The sequence below is a fragment of the Palaemon carinicauda genome, chromosome 38 (genome assembly GCF_036898095.1).
Source record: "Palaemon carinicauda isolate YSFRI2023 chromosome 38, ASM3689809v2, whole genome shotgun sequence".
NCBI classification, from domain to species: domain Eukaryota; kingdom Metazoa; phylum Arthropoda; class Malacostraca; order Decapoda; family Palaemonidae; genus Palaemon; species Palaemon carinicauda.
The window spans coordinates 49,532,359-49,553,604 of NC_090762.1; the positions used below are offsets into that span (position 1 = coordinate 49,532,359).

The 21,246-nt window shown below is 38.3% G+C and overlaps 1 protein-coding gene and 1 pseudogene across 1 annotated transcript; one reads left to right on the plus strand and one right to left on the minus strand.

Annotated features, from left to right (window-relative positions):
* Positions 1-282: 282 nt before the first annotated feature.
* Positions 283-17,548, minus strand: LOC137630171 (alpha-(1,3)-fucosyltransferase C-like). The gene is made up of 5 exons (XM_068361620.1): positions 17,370-17,548; positions 16,777-16,879; positions 13,399-13,534; positions 12,509-13,222; positions 283-1,153 (listed from the first exon to the last, which is right to left on the minus strand). Exons 1-5 carry the CDS (start codon positions 17,536-17,538, stop codon positions 971-973), a joined length of 1,305 nt encoding a protein of 434 aa, XP_068217721.1. The 5' UTR covers positions 17,539-17,548; the 3' UTR covers positions 283-970.
* Positions 7,189-8,941, plus strand: LOC137630008 (piggyBac transposable element-derived protein 4-like; annotated as a pseudogene).
* Positions 17,549-21,246: the final 3,698 nt, after the last annotated feature.

The following is a 21,246-nucleotide window of genomic DNA, read 5'->3' on the forward strand; positions in this document are numbered from 1 at the left end:
TGCAACAGTACAAACATCAGAGGGACACCTACAATGAGGGGACAGTACAAACATCAGAGGGACACCTACAATGAGGGGACTTATTTAGTGCATCGTCTTGCAACAGTACAAACATCAGAGGGACACCTACAATGAAGGGACTTATTTAGTGCATCGTCTTGCAACAGTACAAACATCAGAGGGACACCTACAATGAGGGGACTTTTTTAGTGCATCGTCTTGCAACAGTATAAACATCAGAGGGATACCTACAATGAGGGGACTTATTTAGTGCATCGTCTTACAACAGTATAAACATCAGAGGGACATCTACAATGAGGTGACTTATTTAGTGCATCGTCTTGCAACAGTACAAACATCAGAGGGACACCTACAATGAGGAGACTTATTTAGTGCATCGTCTTGTAACAGTATAAACATCAGAGGGACACGTACAATGAGGGGACTTATTTAGTGCATCGTCTTGCAACAGTACAAACATTAGAGGGACACCTACAATGAGGTGACTTTTTTAGTGCATCGTCTTACAACAGTATAAACATCAGAGGGATACCTACAATGAGAGAACTTATTTAGTGCATCGTCTTGCAACGGTATAAACATCAGAGGGACACATACAATGAGGAGACTTATTTAGTGCATCGTCTTTCAACGGTATAAACATCAGAGGGACACCTACAATGAGGGAACGAATTTAGTGCATCGTCTTGCAACGGTATAAACATCAAAGGGGGACCTACACTGAGGGAACTTATTTATTGTATAGTTTTGTAACGATATAAACATCAGAGACACATCAGCCATCTTCCTAGGAAGAGAAATTGCAAGACTGCATTTTCCCCACAAGGATCAGCAGTACTCCTTCCATAGAGATATTAAACAACAAAGAAGAATATACAATCAGACAAGTCACGAGAGCCTCTTCAACCTTTGCCACTAAATTTGAAACGCTTCGGAAGTTCTTCAGATCTCACAGCTTTATCCCAGCCATGCAGTTCGACTTCGAAACGAACCAGTCTTCGAAATCTTTGTAAACTTTGTGCTCGTAGAATTCTGACTCGTGCAGTCGGGAACACAGATGGCACATTATTCTCTCCCCACCAACTGTTGATGCTTGGTAATGGTTCTTCCATTCGAAGTATTTCTCGTATTCCTGTCAAAGATAACAAGAGAGAATAGAATAGAACACAAAAATGAGGATCTAGTGAATGACACAGATATTGAATATATCCGTATAGGTTTGGGTGAGCGTTGAGTTTAAAATGAATGCACTTACCAACGAAATACATTATCCACGCAGCATATGTAAATGAGCTTGAATAATTCACACACACATATTATATTTATACACACACACACACACACATATATATATATAATATATATATATATATATATATATAAAATCTCTCTCTCTCTCTCTCTCTCTCTCTCTCTCTCTCTATATATATATACACACACACACACACATATATATATATATATATATACACACACACATATATATATATATATATATTTATATATATATACACACACACACACATATATATATATATATATATAGACAAAGCTTACAAACTTTACCCTCTTTGAAACAAATTCAAGGAAAAATGGTTTCAGCACAAATAAATCACTCCAATGCATTAATGACCTCCGTGTGGACGAGGTCGTTTTGTTTTCTTGTTGCGTTGGCCTCGTTACTCGAGGGCAATTGCTTCTCTACGTAAGTGAGAATAAATATCTTTTCTTGGAGTGTTAGGAATACATCTTTTATGTGCGTGACGTTTGGTTTCATGTGGGTGAAGTGTTTGTTGCAGGTGTTTTCGTTGTTATGTAGTAGAAGAATCTATACTATATCTTTTTTAACGAGGCGCATTTGCACCGACTCGCAGCGGTGCCCTTTTAGCTCGGAAAAGTTTCCTGCTATCTGATTGGTTAGAGTTATCTTCTCAAACCAATCAGCGAGCAGGAAACTTTTCAGAGCTAAAAGGGCACCCCTTCGAGTCGGTGCAAATCTGCCTTACTAAAAAGAATGGACTATAGTGGCAATTGCAGTGTTTTGAAAGGGTGGCTATCAATATGAGTTTAAAGGTTTAAATATTTAAAGGTCGCTCATGAATAGCAGAGGAAATGGACAATTACATTGCCCTATCAAGCAGGACTATGCCATAAAGAGACTAACCATATATACATATGATCAGTGCCCAAGCCCACTCTCCACCCACGCTAGGACCAAGGAGGGCCAGGCAATGGCTGCTGATGACTCTGCAGGTAGACCTATATGATCCCCAAAACACTCCATCCTTAGGTCACAAGGGTGGTAAGGTTGCAGCAACCAAAGAAACTAACGAGTTTGAGCGAGACTCGAACCCCAGTCTGGTGTTCAATTGTAAATGTTACGATTTTATGGATACATGTGTTTGATGTTACTTATGTAGGATTCGCAGTTTCATCTTTTCTTACTAAAAAGAATCTTTAACATAGTCAATTGTTATAAATAAATAATTAAAATTAGTTATTGATGGTTTACCTAATTCATTTTTATTAAGTAAATATTATATAATTAAACATAAATAATCTCACAACAGGTTGATCAGTTCTGTTTGGATCCTAAGATACCGTTCCAAATATAGAAGTAGCGGGTTAGGAAGTTTTCCTATTTAATTTTCCTCGTTTTGAACAGCGCTGCATTCAATTGCCATTTGGATTTCAGTTTGTCTACTTCTGGAGAGATGTTTTAATGCAATGGTCGTTGGTATTCACCTGTTAATTCAACTTTTTTAAATTGGTTTAAATGTGAATGTGCAAATGACTTTTAAATGCAAAAGTTTTACACCTTTTTAAATGTTGGTTTTCATAGACTGTAAGAAAAAAAACCGTTATTTCATTCGGATATTCTCCGTAAAAATATACTGTTCTCAGAAGTATTTCAGTAAAATACAGGTGACCATAATTTTACCTTACTTTGTTATTATCTTTTACGGGTTGGTGACCGTAATATCACCCTTTTACGTTTTTAAAACGCCAAAAATCCTGGAATGAATGTTGCCAGATATTTACCGTTTTTTAATGCAAGTTTTTAACATTGTACCTATCGTTAGTCTAGATGAAATAAGCCTTTATGTACACCATGTAAATTTTTCGAATCTTTTTATTAATTTTAATTATTATCAATAAAGGAAATAACTTCAGCACATATTGCAATCCATAATGCTATAATGAATTTTCTAAACTTTCAGATGCCTGAGAGTTAAGCCTTTATTTTGAAATCGAGATACCGTTTCTCAAGTAACTCTAAAGAATCTAATGCCAAGAAACTTTTTCTTTCAACTAATTCTCAACTCTCAAAATTCTTGGATGGATATTTTTGTCAAATTAACCAAAGGTGAGTTTTCATTCTTACATCTACTGATTAGTATTTTTTTTTCTTGCAACCTAATACCTTTTTTTCGTTTTTTTTTTTTTTTTTTTTTTTTTTTTTTTACCTTGCAGAGGGGAGGGGTAACCCCATTATGGGTGCCCACACCTCATGCTCTGTTCCTGGGAGGGTTATTTCTTCAGATCATCAATGTACTATAATATTTATTTTCAACTTATTGTTTTAATTTTACAGTAACGCAACGGTATATTACCCTTATGCTCCGTGAAGCCACGATCATGGCTTTACCGCTAGAGCCCGTGAGCATGAGGCCATGATTGTGGCTTGCTAATCCTCTGTTCAATTTCCCCGCTCTCACGTCCCCACTAGACAATTTTGGTGGCCTGCATACGTCACAGCAATGCTTCCTTCCCATTGGCTCACTGATTCTACGTCATAATGTAGCAACCAATGACATTATCAGCTTTTGTTTTGGTCATGAATGTATGTGGTTGCTTCCGGCGGCAAGTTTCCTGTTGTGTGACACGAACTTATTGGCTACATCTTTTACGTAATATTTCGTATTTATATGCCAATATTTATTGATATAATGGTTTCCTCTAATTCTTGAATGTTTTGTGCGTTTTGTAATGAAGGAAAAATGTTTGGCCAAGCAGTGAACAACGGGATTTCATTCATAAGAGTTTGTTTACAAAGACAATATCTTTGCCAAAACGTTAGTGTTGTTGTGCTGTTTGTGTTGTCCATGTGAAATTTGTATTGTGAGCGTTTATTGTGACTCAGTATCAGTTTATATATATTACATGCCAAAGTGTAATGCAGGATAACTACTAGAAAAGCAAAACCACGCCAAAATGTTATCCTTGTATTTTTTTCTTTGAGCGTCGTAGACTCGTTTTGACAGCTGGATGTAAATACACGCACGTGAGTACAGGTCTCCAATGTAAACATTACTTACTGCATACCTTTTTATTTAGTTTTAGAAGCATATTTAATTCTGTGCTATTTAGTTGAATGATAGTGTTTTAATTCTCTATTATTTTACGGAATATTGTCTATAATCCCACTCTCTTTTAGGGAATAAATTATATTATAGGATAAGCCTAATAGTTTCACTTTAAAATTTTGCCAACACTTTTCGGTAAATTTGTATTGTATTACAGGGTATGATTTCGAACAGAAAATATATGTTTTCCTACAGTAAATAACGTGATTTAACCGAATTTGACCTTCATTTCAACTGCAAACAAACAGATCAACCAATTTGGCTAACTTTAAGATGTCGAATTGGTTGATATTATTACGGATGAAATGAAGGTGAAACCGGTTAAATCACGATATTTCCTACAGGAAAACATATATTTTCTGTTAAAATGGTTAAATATAAACAATGTTGTCATATATGATGGGTTAAAATGTTTGAATATAAATACTAGTTCAACAGCGACACTTCTCTTACGGATGTGATGCGAACGATAACATTAGCATTGTTACCAATGATACACAGTGTTACCGATGATGACGAATGGTACACAGAGTTACCAACGGTACGATGACATTACTAGCGATAGCAATGCTAGATAATTGCATACGAATTTCAAATAATTTTTCCATATAAGTTTTGTTGCTGTCTCACAGGATTTCTTATACAGGAGAGGGGGTTCCCAGACCCCTCGTCCCGTCCCTTTTAGTCGCCTCTTACGACACGCAGTGATAAGCGCTATTCTAATTGTTTTATGCCCCCGCAGCCACAGGGGGCAGGTTGGGCTGTGGCACCCTAGCAGTACCAGCTGAACTCGGCTGAGTCCCTGGTTAGGCTGGAGGAACGTAGAGAGTAGAGGTCCCCTTTTTGTTTTGTTTCTTGTTGATTTCGGCTACCCCCCAAAATTGGGGGAAGTGCCTTGGTATGTGATGTGATGTGATATAAGTTTTACTCAATATATAAAAAGTACAAAAAGGGCGCAGAACCTAACAAACCCACCTAACCTAACCTAGTAGTATGACAGGTCAAAAACCTCAGGTATTTACTGAGAACGGTAAAATTCTCCATGTTACGAATGATACACAGCGTTACCAACGGTACGGTGACATTACTAGCGATAGTAATGCTAGATATTTCCATACGTATTTTAAATAATTTTCCCATATAAGTTTTACACAATATATGAAAAGTACAAAAAGGGCTCAGAACCTAACAAACCCACCTAACCTAACCTAGGAGTTCCCCGGTCACAAAACACATATAATGACTATTGAAGAATGACTTACCTGTTTGCAATTAATATTATCTTCCATGGGGGTAGACGACTTTTTCCCAAAAATGTACCTTTATAATAAATAACGGTATAACCACAACGGCGTTTCTGTTTGGTTTTTGGAATGATGGTTTCGGTATTACAATAAAATACGTGAATAACTTTCCTGTAATATAGGAGGGAAACGGCACTTAGGGCACTGTAAGGGTTGAGGAATTACGTTGTGTGATTTCAGGAAATTATCAAAATTGGCTGAAGAATCATAAAAATCACCATGGAATTTAGCAAATGTTTTAGGTACGGAATACTGAAGCCGTTACAAGTATCTATAACTTCCTCCATCGCAAAATACGAAAAAATAAACCTCACTTGAAATGACGGACACCTTACTAGGTCAAAGGTTACAAGGGAAAAGGATTTGGTATGAACAGACCACTTAAAGAGACAAAGGAAGGGGGTAGGGAAATATCACTTGACAACCCCCTTGTGTAAACTTTGAATAGCTATCGGTTCGTGATTGGTTAACAGAAAAACAACGGAGTGTAGAGGGTAAACATGAATGAACTGTATAGGGAACTAGAACAGAGAAAGTATTCATGTATGATAAATAATATTGAATGGGAATATAAAATGAGATGATATTAAAAGGAATAGGATAATAAAACGAGTAATAGCTAGGGGAAAAGCTTCTGTGCAGGGGTGAGGGGTTTCTGCGCAGGACGAAACTGGTATGCACGAACGAACAAACGTATGGGTGCTAATGATAGCATGGAAAGCTAACATTTGATCTACATCAGACGTTGGCAGCACTGGTTACTGTATTTTTTCATGAGACAATCTTTGCAACGGCACCTCCAAAGTTTATTCAGATATACTGTTTTGTATTGTCCTCCGATTATTATACATTCAGGAAGTTAATGGAAAGGCTAGTTTTACGATTATATATCGTTTCCCCAGTATCTTTTCCCCACCCAAAACCCTGAGTTCTCACTAGGGGTCCCCCATTATTGTAGGATATAGATGTATATATATTTCTGAAACTATTCATTTGCGACGGGAACGAGGGTCATTTTCGAAGAGAGCGTAATTTTTTTCTATAAGAAAAAGTAGTTTTTTTTCTTAGGTTACATTGCCCTGTAATAAACTACAATAAAACCCATTTGTCATACATGGGAAACACATCACTTATGAGGACCTTTTCAGTGTAATAATTGAACAAACAGAGTAATGATAAAACACTCACTAATATATGTGAGTAACACTTTGTTGTAATTATGATTTTGTTTGTGTCTTGTACTTGTTTATGTCTTTATGAATGTAACTTACAGTTTTCTCCGCTGGTCTTTGGTGTTGCCTGTTTCAATTTTATATGTGTGTGTACACATACACATATATTTGTGTGTATATATATATATATATATATATACAGTATATATATATATATATATATATACAGTATATATATATATATATATACATATACTGTATATATATATATATATATAGTACTTTTCATAAGGGCACCTATCCAGATTATCACAACTGATTATTATGGATGATGAGAATGATAGGAGTTTTATTACCCAGTCAGAGACTGATGATGATGATAGCAATTATGATGGCTGTGATACTAGTGAGGAAGATATTTCTACTGATGATGAAAGTGACAATGATGATGTATCAGTTGATGAAAGTGATGATAATCCCGATAGTGATAGAAGTGATGAAGGAGACTGGATGAGGGTATTAGACAATGAAGTTGGACCACCTCCAGTAAGATTTACAGGTCATTGTGGACCAATCCATCCCCCAAAACACGATGCCCAACCAATATAATACCTGAAGCTCTTTATTACAGTTAGTTTTGTTCAGAAAATTGTTGATGAAACTAATCTGTATGCAAATCAGTCAATCCAGTCTCATACTGAGTATCTTCAACAAAAGAAAAGGTCTATGGTCAACTTATGGATCAAACAAGGTCAAACATTTGTGAATGAAATGTTTGCTCTCTTAGGAGTTATTTTGAATATGGGGCTTATCAAGAAACCAACCCTGAGGTCTTACTGGGATTGTACAAATCCAAGCCAGGCAACACCGTGGTTCTCTAACCACTTCAACAGAGAGAGGTTTGAAGTTTTACTCAAGTTTCTGCCTTTTGCAGACAATTCAAAAATGCCACCACTAGATCACCCAGCATATAAATTGTATAAAATGCAACCAGTTATTGATCACTTCCAGAGAACTTTCAAAATTCATTATTACCCTGAACGCAAAATATCCATTTATGAAAGTATTATTGGCTTTAGAGGTAAGACCCCTCATTTTTGACAGTATATGCCAAACAAGCATCATGCTAGAATTGGGATAAAGGTTTGGTGTTTATGCGAGGCAAGAACTGGCTATACTTATGCTTTTGAAATATATAGGGGAACAGCTGGTATGCAAGTAAGTGATAATGGGGCCACATATGACCTTGTTATGAGGCTTCTTGAGAAAGCAGGGTTATTTCACCGGGGTCATCACCTAGGTCTTGATGATTACTTTTCTTCACCTAAGCTATTTCAAGATCTTTGGCAAAATGGCACAACAGCAACTGGAACAGTTCGCACTAACCGTAAAGGATTGCCTTTGGATGCTATAAAGAAAAAATTGAAAAACAAAGAGGTTTCAGAGCGTAGAAAGGGTCCTTTTGTTGTGTGTGACTTACAAGGATGGCAAGAAAACACCTGTTCTTTTATCTACTTCCTCAAAAGCAGGCTATAAAACTGTAAACAGAACAGGCAAACCTGACAAAATTGTTCCACATATTGTTGATGACTACAATCATGTCATGGGGGGTGTAGACATGAAAGACACCAAGTTGTACTCGTACCTATCTGAACGCAAGATACTAAAATGGACAAATAAGGGATGCTTTTGACTGATTGGGACTGCTGTCCTCAACAGCTATATACTGTATGCATCCAATACATCTAGAAGCCTTCCCTTAGATAGATATAAGTTCATGGTCTCCTTAGTCGAGTCACTTGTTCAGAACTATGAGCCGGTAAAAATCATCAGGAAAAGACGCACTCGTGAAAAGATACATGCAGCTTCACTCTCACCAAATCCAATAAGGAGTCCCTCCCATATAGCATTATCTTCAGATGATGGTCATAAAATTGTAAAACTCCCAGTGGGGAAAAAAAGGAATTGTATTGCAGGTCACCCTAAAAGGGTTCGCTCAGGTTATTTTTGTCCAAAATGTGATGAGGGAATTTGTCCTGAGTGCTTCACAGTTTTCCACAATGAATTGAATCACTAGGCATCAACTGGAAGGGTTTTATTTACCTTATCATTTGACACCTGTAACACTACTAAAAAATAACTATAAAGCCATTTCATAGTCATTCAACGTTACTTTTAAAAAAAATTGAAATTTTTTTCTAAATCTATTTCAGTTTCAGCCTTTCATGTCATCATATTGTTTGGATTTAGGATAGTTTCTGATAATGTATCAGAAAATTCAAAGCAATAGCTTTCTATTCATAGATAAATTCATATACTTTAGAGCAGTTCTACTTTTCTGGAATTAAGATCAAACCCAAATATCGAGAATTGGTGATGGCGGCAGTATTTTATGTACGTATTTACATTAGGCTGAAATTTATAAGTCCGGAGTATAAGGGTTTAAACTTTTAAATTGGTTGATTTAATTCTATATGTTTTAAACGTTTGCTTACAACGTTTTAAGTTTAAGATTTGAATTTTGAATTTTATTAACATTTCAAGGTTTTGTTTTTAAATTTTATTAATGACTAAAAGTATAGAGTTTAAGTTTTATTTATAACTATTGGTTTTGTTTTTGAATTTTATCAATGGCTTCAGGTTTCGTATTTGAATTTCATTAATATCTTTAAATTTGTTTATTTAATTTTTTTAGATTTCAAATTTCCTATTAGAATTATATTAAAAGCTTAAAGTCTGTTATTTTCAATGTTCCAATCACAAAAGATTGTTTATCCCAATTTACATTAATTAAAATTATTTAATTTTCATCAAAATGTGTCACTTTAGAATTGTAATGTTACTTATTTTGATTTTATCAAAATCTTACTCCAACATAAAGTAACGTAACTTTTGAATATTCTATATGGCTTAAATTTGATGCATCTATGTCCTATTGTCAAGATTCTAAAACTAAATAGACTGAAGCTTTGCAGTATTGGCCATTTTGTGTGTCATACTATTTTGAGGATTACGTTCAACGCAATTTTAGTTTTATTCGTTTCTAAATTTGGTTTGATTCTATATGAGAATTATTTTAAGTTTAATTTTAACTTTACTCCATGGGGCGATCAGACCTAAGAATATCATACAACATTCAAACCTACTTATCAATATCACTAATATAGTGAGCAAAACTATATTTAGCTATGAAACTAATACACTAAGCTGACCTTTTCTTAGCGATATTGTATCTATTAAATCTATTACCGACTGTGATACAACACAATGAGGAAACATATACCATCATGACAGCAGTTTGTTTTAATGCCCTTAACATCTAGGTAACCAAACGTGAGTTAACAATGGTGCTGTGGCTCATAAGAACTGACCACTCTGACCTGGTCCTAATGCCAGGTTTAAGGGTCCCCCTTTGGCTTGGCTTTACGTGGCCTTTTGGCTCATAAGAACTGACCACTCTGACCTGGTCCTAATGCCAGGTTTAAGCAGCCCCTTTGACTTGGCTTTACGTGGCCTTTTAGCTCATAAGAACTGACCACTTTTTCCTGGTCCTAATGCCAGGTTTAAGCGACCCCTTTGGCTTGGCTTTACGTGGCCTTTTGGCTCATAAGAACTGACCACTTTTTCCTGGTCCTAATACCAGGTTTAAGCGGCCCCTTTGGCTTGGCTTTATGTGGCCTTTTGACCCATGAGAACTGACCACTTTTTCCTAGTCCTAATGCCAGGTTTAAGTGGCCCCTTAGGCTTGGCTTTACGTGGACCTTTGGCGCATAAGAACTGATCACTTTGGCCCGGTCCTAATGCCAGGTTTAAGTGGCCTCTTTGGCTTGGCTTTACGTGGCCCTTTGGCGTATATGAAATAACAACTTTGGCTTGGCCCTAATCCCAGGTTAAAGTGGCCCTTTGGCTTGACCTCTTGGCCCATAAGAACTGGCCACTTTGGCTTGGTCTTAGTGACAGGTTTAAGTGACACTTTGGTTCATAAGAACTGGATCCTTTGGCTTGGCGATAACGCCAGGTTTAAGTGGGTCTTTTGGCTCATAAAAAATGGTCACTTTGATTTGGGTTTAGTTCTAATCGTGATATATAACTTACCTAACTTTAGTAGCCCTTTTAACTTTTTTGTTTGACAGGACAATTTAAAAAGTAGATTTATTTCACGAATAGCTTTGAAATATTAGGATTTTTGTTGAAATTTAGATAGAATTTTTTTTTTTTTTTCAAGGCAATGGGTGTTACTACTTCGGTTTAATCTGTATTGGGATGTTCTAATGTGTAATTTTAGTATTTTGCTAGTTCGTATTAAACCTCAACTCTTGATTTCATAAATTTTAACTTTATCGTGCTACAAACTGTGGTTTTATTTTATTTATTCTGCGATAAACACTTTTTCTCCCTCATTAGAACTCCAATAAGAATATCATGATAATTCTTGCATCGGCATATCAAATCAGCTGTCAAATTTTCAGGCATCTATTTAAACCCAAGAGACAAACTTTACTGTCTTTACAGCATATTTTCACTATCATTGCCTACTATTCTCTGCAAATTTTTCACCTCTGAATACCCAAAATGTTTTAATCATCACATTTGGTCCTTTTTTTTTTTATCTACTACACTAAACCACTTCAAAGTGCATTTTGAAATTAATGGAATGTATTCAATCATGTTTACATAATCAAATAGCTTATACACATTTTTTCTATTTCTGGAAGTGAAGTGTTTTATTTGCTATGAATTTTCAATGTATCAGCATTTTAAGATTGCCTTTGCCTCTCTCTATAATGTTTTATGTGCTGCAAGTAAATTTTATGCAATATCCTAAGTATCTATCGCTAAACATTAATATCCTACTATATAGTTATATTCCTTCCATCTACATTGTACGCTTAAGGCTTCCTGTTGACACAATAATATTAAATTCTATTATTATTATTATCATTATTATCATTATTATTATTATCATTATTATTATTATTACTGTTATTATTACTATTAATTGCCAAGCTACAACCTTAGTTGGGAAAGCAGGATGATATAAGCCCAGCGGCTCCAACAGGGAAAATAGCCCTGCGGGGAAAGGAAAGAAGGAAAAAATAAGTATTCTAAAAACAGTAACATTAAAATAAATATTTCTATTTAAACTATAAAAACTTAAAAGAACAAGAGGAAGAGAAATGAGATAGAACAGTGTTCCCGAGTGTACTTTCAAGCAAGAGAACTCCAACCCAAGACAGTGGAAGACCATGGTACAGAGGCTATGGCACTACCCATGACTAGAGAACAATGATTTGATTTTGGAGTATCCTTCTCATAGAAGAGCTGCTGACCATAGCTAAAGAGTCTCTTCTACCATTATCAAGAGGAAAGTAGCCACTGAACAATTACAGTGCAGTAGTTAACCCCTCGGGTGAAGGGGAATTGTTTGGTAATCTCAATGTTGTCAGGTGTATGAAAAAAAGAGGAGAGTATGTAAAGAATAAACCGTAACCAGAGAGAAGGATCCAATGTAGTACTGACTGGCCAGTCAAAGGCCCCCTTAACTCTCTAGTGGTAATATCTCAACAGGTGGCTACCATCTATACCTGGCTATCTATAGTATCTATATAAACAAATGTAATTAAGAAAATAGATGTTACCTTACCTTTGGATGAGCTTCCAGGTAAAGCAATCTCTCTGCTAACTCCTTAGGTGAATAGTTGTTAGCGTCGATAAAAGAATTTGGCGGAAGAAGAGAATAGTAATTGGCGGATCCTCGAACCACCGGGACAATTGGATAATGCAGTAGATTGTAGACTTTCTCTGTAAGGTAATCCTTGCAAAAGTTATTCTCAAAAGCAAAGAAAAAAGAGTATCCTTCTCCGGCATCTTTTAAACAAGGGTCAGTTGTCGTGTTGTACCGATGCTCAACGTACATGGAATGTCCACATTTCAATGACCCACAATTTCCATAAACATCAACTTGAGCATATTCCTGGACTCGGTGGATGTACATTAGACGGTTTGACAATGCATGGCAGTTTGATATGAATGCAACCGCTAGTTTTCTTGTATGATTCTTTACCTCAGTGACTGGAGGGATAACCCAGGATCTGGGGAGTATCGAAGATTCTTTCTTTGTGACAACAAATCCGTGATTGAACACTACGTCAGAATCTCGACGGTAAGTCAATGTGCGGTTGAAAAATCCATTGAAGTTTTCATAATTGGTTTTATACACATTATTTGAATAAAGGGGAGTTTCTAAGGTCACCATAACCCAAGGCTGAGTGGGATCACGGGGCCATAGGCTTTTATTGACAGTTTCGGAATCCTTTGTTCCTCTCATGTAGATCAAGATTGCATCTGCAGTATTCCTCTGGAATGGAATTAGGTTTTAATAATTTATTAGTAACAGGTCAAGCATTATGTAAGCGTTTGGTGCCTTTTATGACCACAAAAGTGATGTTCTATCTAATAAAGACTAGGAAAGCCCCTTTGAGGAGTCACTTAATCTCCAAGCAAAAATAACTGACCATTGGTTCCAAGGATTACCTGTTCTACGTCGTAGCTCACTTCACATTGAAACGGGCATTGGCCTTTGTTGACATGGGAAAACACTGCATTCCAAAAATCTCTTCTGAGTGGCTTTGACCATAGTAACACACGGGGTATAGAACCAGACCTAAACCTTTAAAAGAAATTCATGTAATTCACAGAGGCCTTCAAGGTGTGTGGGGCTGGGGTTAGGGATATAATCTTCAGAGGAGAGAAAGGTAAAGGATTTGACATGGTGAAGACGTTGGGGTCTGAGGGATGGGGTTGGGGTCTGAGGGGTGGGGTTTTGGTCTGAGAGGTTGTTATGGATCTGAATGGTGGGGTTGAGGTCTGAGGGTTGGTATGGGTCTGAGAGATGGGGGTGGGGTTAGGTTCTGAGGGGTTGATATGGGTCTGAGGGATGGGGTTAGAGTCTGGGGGATTGAGAGGGGTCTGAGGGATGGGGTTAGGCTCTAAAGGGTGGGGTAGGGGTCTGAGGGTTGGTATGGGTCTGAGAGCTGGGGGTGGGGTTAGGTTCTGAGGGGTTGATATGGGTCTGAGGGATTGAGAGGGGTCTGAGGGACGGGGTTTGAGTCTTGGGGGTGGGGTTAGGTTCTGAGGGATTGATATGGGTCTGAGGGATGGGGTTAGGCTCTGAGGGGTGGGGTTGAGGTCTGAGGGATTGTGAGGGGTCTGAGGGATTGAAAGGGGTCTGAGGGATTGAGGGTGGTCTGAGGGATGGGGTTTGGCTCTGAGGGGTGGGGTTGAGGTCTGAGAGCTGGGGGTGGGGTTAGGTTCTGAGGGGTTAGGGTCTGAGGGATGGGGTTTGAGTCTGGGGGGTGGGGTTAGGTTCTGAGGGATTGATATGGGTCTGAGGGATGGGGTTAGGTTCTGAGGGATTGATATGGGTCTGAGGGATGGGGTTAGGTTCTGAGGGATTGATATGGGTCTGGGGGATGGGGTTAGGTTCTGAGGGATCGATATGGGTCTGAGGGATGGGGTTAGGCTCTGAGGAGTGGGGTTGGGGTCTGAGGGATTGAGAGGGGTCTGAGGGATTGAGGGGAGTCTGAGGGATGGGGGTTATAGTCTTGGGGGTGGGTTTAGGTTCTGAGGGATCGATATGGGTCTGAGGGATGGGGTTAGGGTCTGAGGGATGGGGTTGGGGTCTGAGTGGCTGGTAGGGGTCTGAGGGATGGGGTTTGAGTCTGGGGGTGGGGTTGGGTTCTGATGGTTTGATATGGGTCTGAGGGGTGGGGTTAGGGTCTGAGGGGTGGGGTTGTGGTCTGAGGGATTGAGAGGGGTCTGAGGGATGGGGTTTGAGTTTGGGGTTGGGGTTTAGTTCTTTTGGGTTGATATGGGTCTGAGGGATGGGGTTAGGGTCTGAGGTTTGTGGTTTGGGTCTGAGGGATGGGGTCAGGGTCTGAGGGGTAGGGTTGGGGTCTGAGGGATGCGGTTTGAGTCTTGGGGGTCAGGTTAGGATCTGAGGGGTTGATATGGGTCTGAGGGTTGGGGTTAGGGTCTGAGGGATTGAGAGGGGTCTGAGGGATTGGGAGGGGTCTGAGGGGTAGGGTTGGGGTCTGAGGGATTGAGAGGGGTCTGAGGGATGGGGTCAGGGTCTAAGGGGTAGGGTTGGGGTCTGAGGGATAGAGAGGGGTCTGAGGGATTGATATGGGTCTGAGGGGGGGTTAGGGTCTGAGTGGTTGGTAGGGGTCTGAGTCTGGGGGTGGGGTTGGGTTCTGAGGGGTTGATATGGGTCTGAGGGATGGGGTTAGGGTCTGAGGTGTGGGATTGTGGTCTGAGGGATAGGGTTTGAGTTTGGGGGTGGGGTGAGGTTCTGATGCGTTGATATGGGTCTGAGGGATGGGGTTAGGGTCTGAGGGTTGGGGTTGGTGTCTGAGGGATTGAGGGGGGTCTGAGGGATGGGGTTTGAGTCTTGAGGATGGGGTTAGGTTCTGAGATATTGATATGGGTCTGAGGGGTGGGGTTCGGGTCGGAGGGATTGATAGGGGTCTGAGGGATAGGGTTTGAGTGGGGGGTGGGGTGGGGTTGGGTTCTGAGGGGTTGATATTGGTCTGAGGGATAGGGTTAGGGCCTGAGGGGTGGGGTTGAGGTCTGAGGGGTTGATAGGGGCCTGAGGGGTTAACACGGGTCTGAGGGATGGGGTTTGAGTGTATGGGTGGGGTTGGGGTCTGAGGGGTTGGTTTCGGTTTGAGTGATTGGTAGGGGTCTCAGGGATGGGGTTTGAGTCTGTGGCTGGTGTTTGGGTCTGAGGCGTTGGTAGGGGTCTGAGGGGTGGGTTGGGGTCAGAGGGGTTGGGGTATGAGTGGTTGGAAGGGATCTGAGGGATGGGGTTGGAGTGGGGTGTGAGGTGTTGGTAGGTGTTCAGTGGGTGGGTTGGGGTATGAGGGATCGGTAGAGGTCTGGGGGTTAGCAGGGTAGGGGTTAGGAGGAGTCTGTGGGGTGGGGTTGGGCTCTGAGGGGTCGGTAGGTGTTCGATGGCTCGGATGGGGTGTGAGGGATTGGTGGGGTTCTGAGTGGTTGGTGGGGTCTGAGGAGTGGAGTTGGGGTCTGAAAGGTGGGATGGGGTGTGAGGGATTGGTGGGGTCTGAGGAGTGGAGTTGGGGGATATAATTTTCAGAGAAGCGAAAGGTACAGGATTTGACTTGCCAAGACTTTTGTGTTTTAGGATTGGGGATAGATATAATCTTCAGAGAAGGAAATGAGACAGGAACTGGCTTGCTAATAATTGCAAAGAATCTTAAATTTAAACTGAGAAACTACAATTCCGTGATCCAAAAGGTTTTTTTCTATCTTAACTGTACTACACATACTGGGTGACACTGTATTTAATTCTTTCATGGCATTAGGCTGCCTAACTCTTAAACTAACAACCATCAAGATTATTTTAATGATATGTACTTAAAATGTGCAAATTATACAGTTTTATAAGATATGATTGGTAGGAAAAGGGTTAGAAAAAAATCTACTGAAAGGGATTGTTTCGTGCTCCGGTAGTGTGTGACTCTGGGTTGCAAAACCCTCGGTTGACCTAAGCAGTGAATTAGGTAGGCTACTTGGTACTAAGCAGTGAATTAGGTAGGCTACATGGTATATTTGACTTCATTAATTCCGGTACTCTTCATGGGAATCTAAGGAGACGTCAGTGTCCCGGAATTAATAAAGCCAACTGTACTAAGCAGGAAATTAGGTAATCTACCTAGTAATGAGCAGTGAATTAGGTAGGCTACCTGGAACTGGTAGTTCGAAGACTGGTTGCAACCAAGGAGGAAAAAGAGGCAATGAGCTAGTAGTAATGCTGAGGACTGAAAAGCTAATCTAATGCTCTTTAGACCTAACCTGTCTAAAAGGGGGGAACTCGGAATATTATTGAGATACCTTGTCAATTCTGGATCGAGTTCTCCAGCAGCTTTTTTCCGGAAGACATCCATCAGAGGAGCGAAGGCTTCATCTTGGAAAGTTGACAGATGCGGGTAGGATGCTGGAATGATATGAAATATATTTTGATTATGATTGGTTGGTTATAGATTAATGTTCCAAATTGCAAACCACGTGTTACTTCGAAATCTGTAGCTTTTGACTTTTATGGTTTTGATTACTGCATAAGGTAAGGTGATCTTGTGAACTCTTATAAACGTTCTTTATATGATAACACATTCATACAATAAACATTGAAAAATAGTAAGAAGGGAATAGATCGATACGTTTGAATGTATATATATATATATATATATATATATATATATATATATATATATATATATATATATATATATATATATATATACATACATACATACACACGCATTATACAGTATACTGTATGCGTATACTTTTATACATTATATAAATCGGATTCAGGCTAACGAAAAATAGTTGATTTAAGACATCTGAAACCCGTCATCTTAGAGATTCCCTCAAAACCCGTAATAACAAAATCTGAGGTTACTTAAAAAAAAGGGCTGACTTACACATAGAAATTGGGTTTTTGATGAATAAGTAGAGTTGATTGTAAGGGCTGAATGCCAGGAAGAACGTGCAGAGTCCACCACACAGGACTAGTAAAATATACACTGTTTTTTTCTGCATTCTCTTCGCGTGTGTCCGGTTGCCCCTGGAATGGGAAGAACATAAATCCATCAATGATGAAATTTCAAGAGATATTTAAGAGTAGATATCTAGCTTACGAGAAAAATATATTTAGTATCATTTCTCTTGTTTTTTTTTCATGCTTTTGGAAAAAAAGAGAGTTGTTTTATCAAAAGGCAATTTCAAGAGCATTACAGTCTAATTTGCTCTTAAAGAAATCATTACAGATTTGATACACAGTTAAAATTTTGCATTAGAAAACCAGTCAATTTTTACCATTTTAAAAATGGATATATTGACGTAAAGGAGTGATATTACGGTCAGCAACCCGTAAAAGATGATAACAAATTAAGGTAAGATTACAGTCGCCTGTAATTTACTGAAATACGGCTGAGAACAGTATAATTTTACGGAGAATTTCCGATTAAAATTACCGGTTTTTTTCTAACAGTGTAGCATAGTATTGTGAAAACATAAAAATAGGTTCATCAAATCTGCTCTTTTCTTTGAGAACAATTTTTTTTTAATGCTCTTGAAATTTCCTTTTGATAAAGCAACTCTGTATTCTATCTAAAAAGAAAAATATTAGCGAACTTTCATATTTTGGCCATTGAATTAATGAAATATGCTTAGAAAATCAAGATTTAAGCCGTTTGAATTTATTTCAATCTGCCATTCCACATTTCACTCTCGCGTTGCTTTCAAAGTGACACCTGGCGAGTTGTGATGATGACCATAATCAAAGCGGTTTTCTCGGCAGGTAAATCTTAGACTTTCAAAAAAGATTAATAAAAAAAGTTTGCCCAGCGCCGACTCATATGGTCCAAATTCTTTATTATTATTATTATCATTATTATTATTATTAGTAGTAGTAGTAGAAGTAGTAGTAGTAGTAGTAGTAGTAGTAGTAGTAGTAGTATATTAGGAGGAAAGTGATGGAAATGGAGGTACAGGGAAGGAGAAGAGGGAGACCAAAGCGAAGGTGGATGGACTGCATCAAGGATGACCTTCGATCAAAGAGGTAGATGGAGAACGCTGGCCAGAAACATCGATGCAGACTAAGATTATTATTATTATTATTATTATTATTATTATTATTATTATTATTATTATTATTATTATTATTATTATTATTATAACTTTTTATGAGAAGGAGTCGCGGATCATTTAAGCATATGAACTATGACTGAATGGAAAAAGAAATCATCCTCGTCTGTATGTTTAACATAATTTGGAAAGATGTTATGAGGAATACTTAGGTTTGTGGAAAGATGTTATGAGGAAAACTTAGGTGTTTGAAAAGATGTTTTGAGGAATACTCATTTTTGTGGAAATATGTTATGAGGAATACTTAGTTTTGTGAAAAATGTTATGAGGAATACTATGGTTTGTGGAAATATGATATGAGGAATACACAGGTTTGTGGAAAATTTTTATGAGGAATACTTAGGATTTTGGAAAGATGTTATAAGGAATACTTAGGATTTTGAAAAGATGTTATGAGGAATTCTTAGGATTTTGGAAAGATGTTATGAGGAATACTCAGTTTTGTAGAAAGATGTTATTAGGAATACTCAGTTTTGTGGAAAGATGTTATGAGGAATACTCAGTTTTGTGGAAATATGTTATGAGGAATACTCAGTTTTGTGGAAAGAGGTTATGAGGAATACTTAGGTTTGTGACCCTGTATCTTTCACCAGTTCTATTTGTGACCTAGAAAAGCACTCTGAGAGTGCAGAACTCCGCCACGGCCGCTTATATCGAAACCAGCTAGCGTTTCCCAGCATTATTTTAGACCGTAGGCGTATTTGAAGTCTGTGTAACAACCATGTTAGAACTTGAGGTTAATTCGGTCGACCTTTTGCTCGACCTTGACCTTAACTTTTGACCTAGGTCTTTCAAAATTGAATCACTTCCACGTCTTAAGATAACAATTAACACTTGAAAGTTTCACTACTCAGTGAGGAAAAGTCTGGGCATGAATTGTTCACAAACAAATAAACGGACAAACAGGAGCGAAAACATAACCTCCTTCCAACTTCGTTGGCGGAGGTAATGAGGCAAAGCCTCAAAATATTTTAATTGTTCATTATTTCTCATATCGTTTATTTTTTTTTCCTTATTTCCTTTCCTTGCTGGGCTATTTTAACCTGATGGAGCCCTTTGGCTTATAGCATCTTGCTTTTCCGACTAGGGTTGTAGCTTAGATAATAATAATAATAATAAAAATAATAGTGGTAGCCTTGTCCAGTGAGTGGTTGATTACATTACCTCATTTCAAACAGTTATGGTAACACCACATGATTTGCGTATGTTTTTCAATGAGCTTATTCATACAGTCATCCGCTATTTAATATCCAGTTGTTAAGATCCACGAGATTTTATCAGTTGATGAAATTCATGCACATCGAGAGTTATAAAAATCAACAAGTCTCCAAGTCTGTAGTTTTCAAATTTCATTAATGAGTTCCTTATTATCATTATTATTATTATTATTATTATTATTATTATTATTATTATTATTATTATTATTATTACTTGCTATGCTACAGCCCTAATTGGAAAAGCAGGATGCTGTAAGGCCAAGGGCTCCAACAGGGAAAGTAGCCCAGTCAGGAAAGGAGATAAGGAAAAACTACAAGACAAGTTGAAGAGCAATCGTAACATTAAAACAAATCTTTCGTAAATAAACGAAGATAGCAAGAAAAAAGAAAATGAACACTAAATGGTGTTACAACAGGTGGCAATCGCTGTGCGTTGTCTGACTCTAAGTGGCCACAAGTGACTGTGTTGTCTGCCTCCCTCCTGTAGGCCTGTAAACCGATCCCCCGGGGGGGGGGGGGGGATTTCACTCCTTTATACTAGATACCATAGAAATACGACATTAGAATAAAAAAACATTATTTGGGTAAGTTTTTACAATGATCCCTTGCTGTTTTCACTGAGAATATCTGGGCTTTACAAGACGGAGTTGGGACCTGTGAGGCCATTCAACGCTCAAGTGCAAGGTACAAGTTGGACAAAGGTATTCGTGGCACACCTTGCTGTGAGGAATTGTACCCTATCACACCCTCACTTAATGGCGAGTAGCCAAACAGGTAGCGTCGAGAGAGATAGCAGAAGTGGAGGGCTGGGTGACAACACAGAATCTCACTGCGCAGTCTGGGGGTGAAAGGGTGCATTCCCTCCGAGTGAGGTGAGCCATGAATTCATGCGTCCAGCTGTACATACTGAAGTAAAGGTTAAGAAGCTGGATTGCTAGAAAGAAGAAAATTAGCTTGAATAGATGTTAAGTAAAATGATCTCAAGATAATTAATAACATTAATTCCCGAAAATTGATTTATTTCAGTTGTAATCTATGCGTGAAAATAGGTCCAATATTTTTATTTTTATTTTATTTTAGTGTATTTCGATGGTATCTGGTATAAAAGCGTGAAATTACCGCGCCCACTTGTAAACACTACCACATGGAGCACAAGTCAAGAACCTACTGTTCAACTGTTCTCCAAGGAAGGTTTGAGATAACAGAGCTTCAGTCTCATTCTCTCACTTCGATATCGTAAGAATGGGGAAAATGTCGTACAAAAAATACAATTTCATGGAAAATTTCTGTAAAACAAAACACAACGAAGGGATATCAAAACATTGTATTTTTCGTCATAATTTCATTGTGGATATTTACACAAAAACTTATTTTTGGCCCACTTAGAGGTTAGATACAGCCATAATCTCTTAGGTCTGGCATCAACACACATCCA

Excerpts from the sequence above, each read along its gene's own strand:
- LOC137630171 (XM_068361620.1), bottom strand. The coding sequence starts at position 17,538 with ATGGATTTATGTTCTTCCCATTCCAGGGGCAACCGGACACACGCGAAG. Across the intron at positions 13,535-16,776 it reads CTCGATCCAGAATTGACAAG|GTTTAGGTCTGGTTCTATAC; the intron begins GTATCTCAATAA and ends TTTCTTTTAAAG. Across the intron at positions 1,154-12,508 it reads ACCTGGAAGCTCATCCAAAG|GAATACGAGAAATACTTCGA; the intron begins GTAAGGTAACAT and ends TATCTTTGACAG.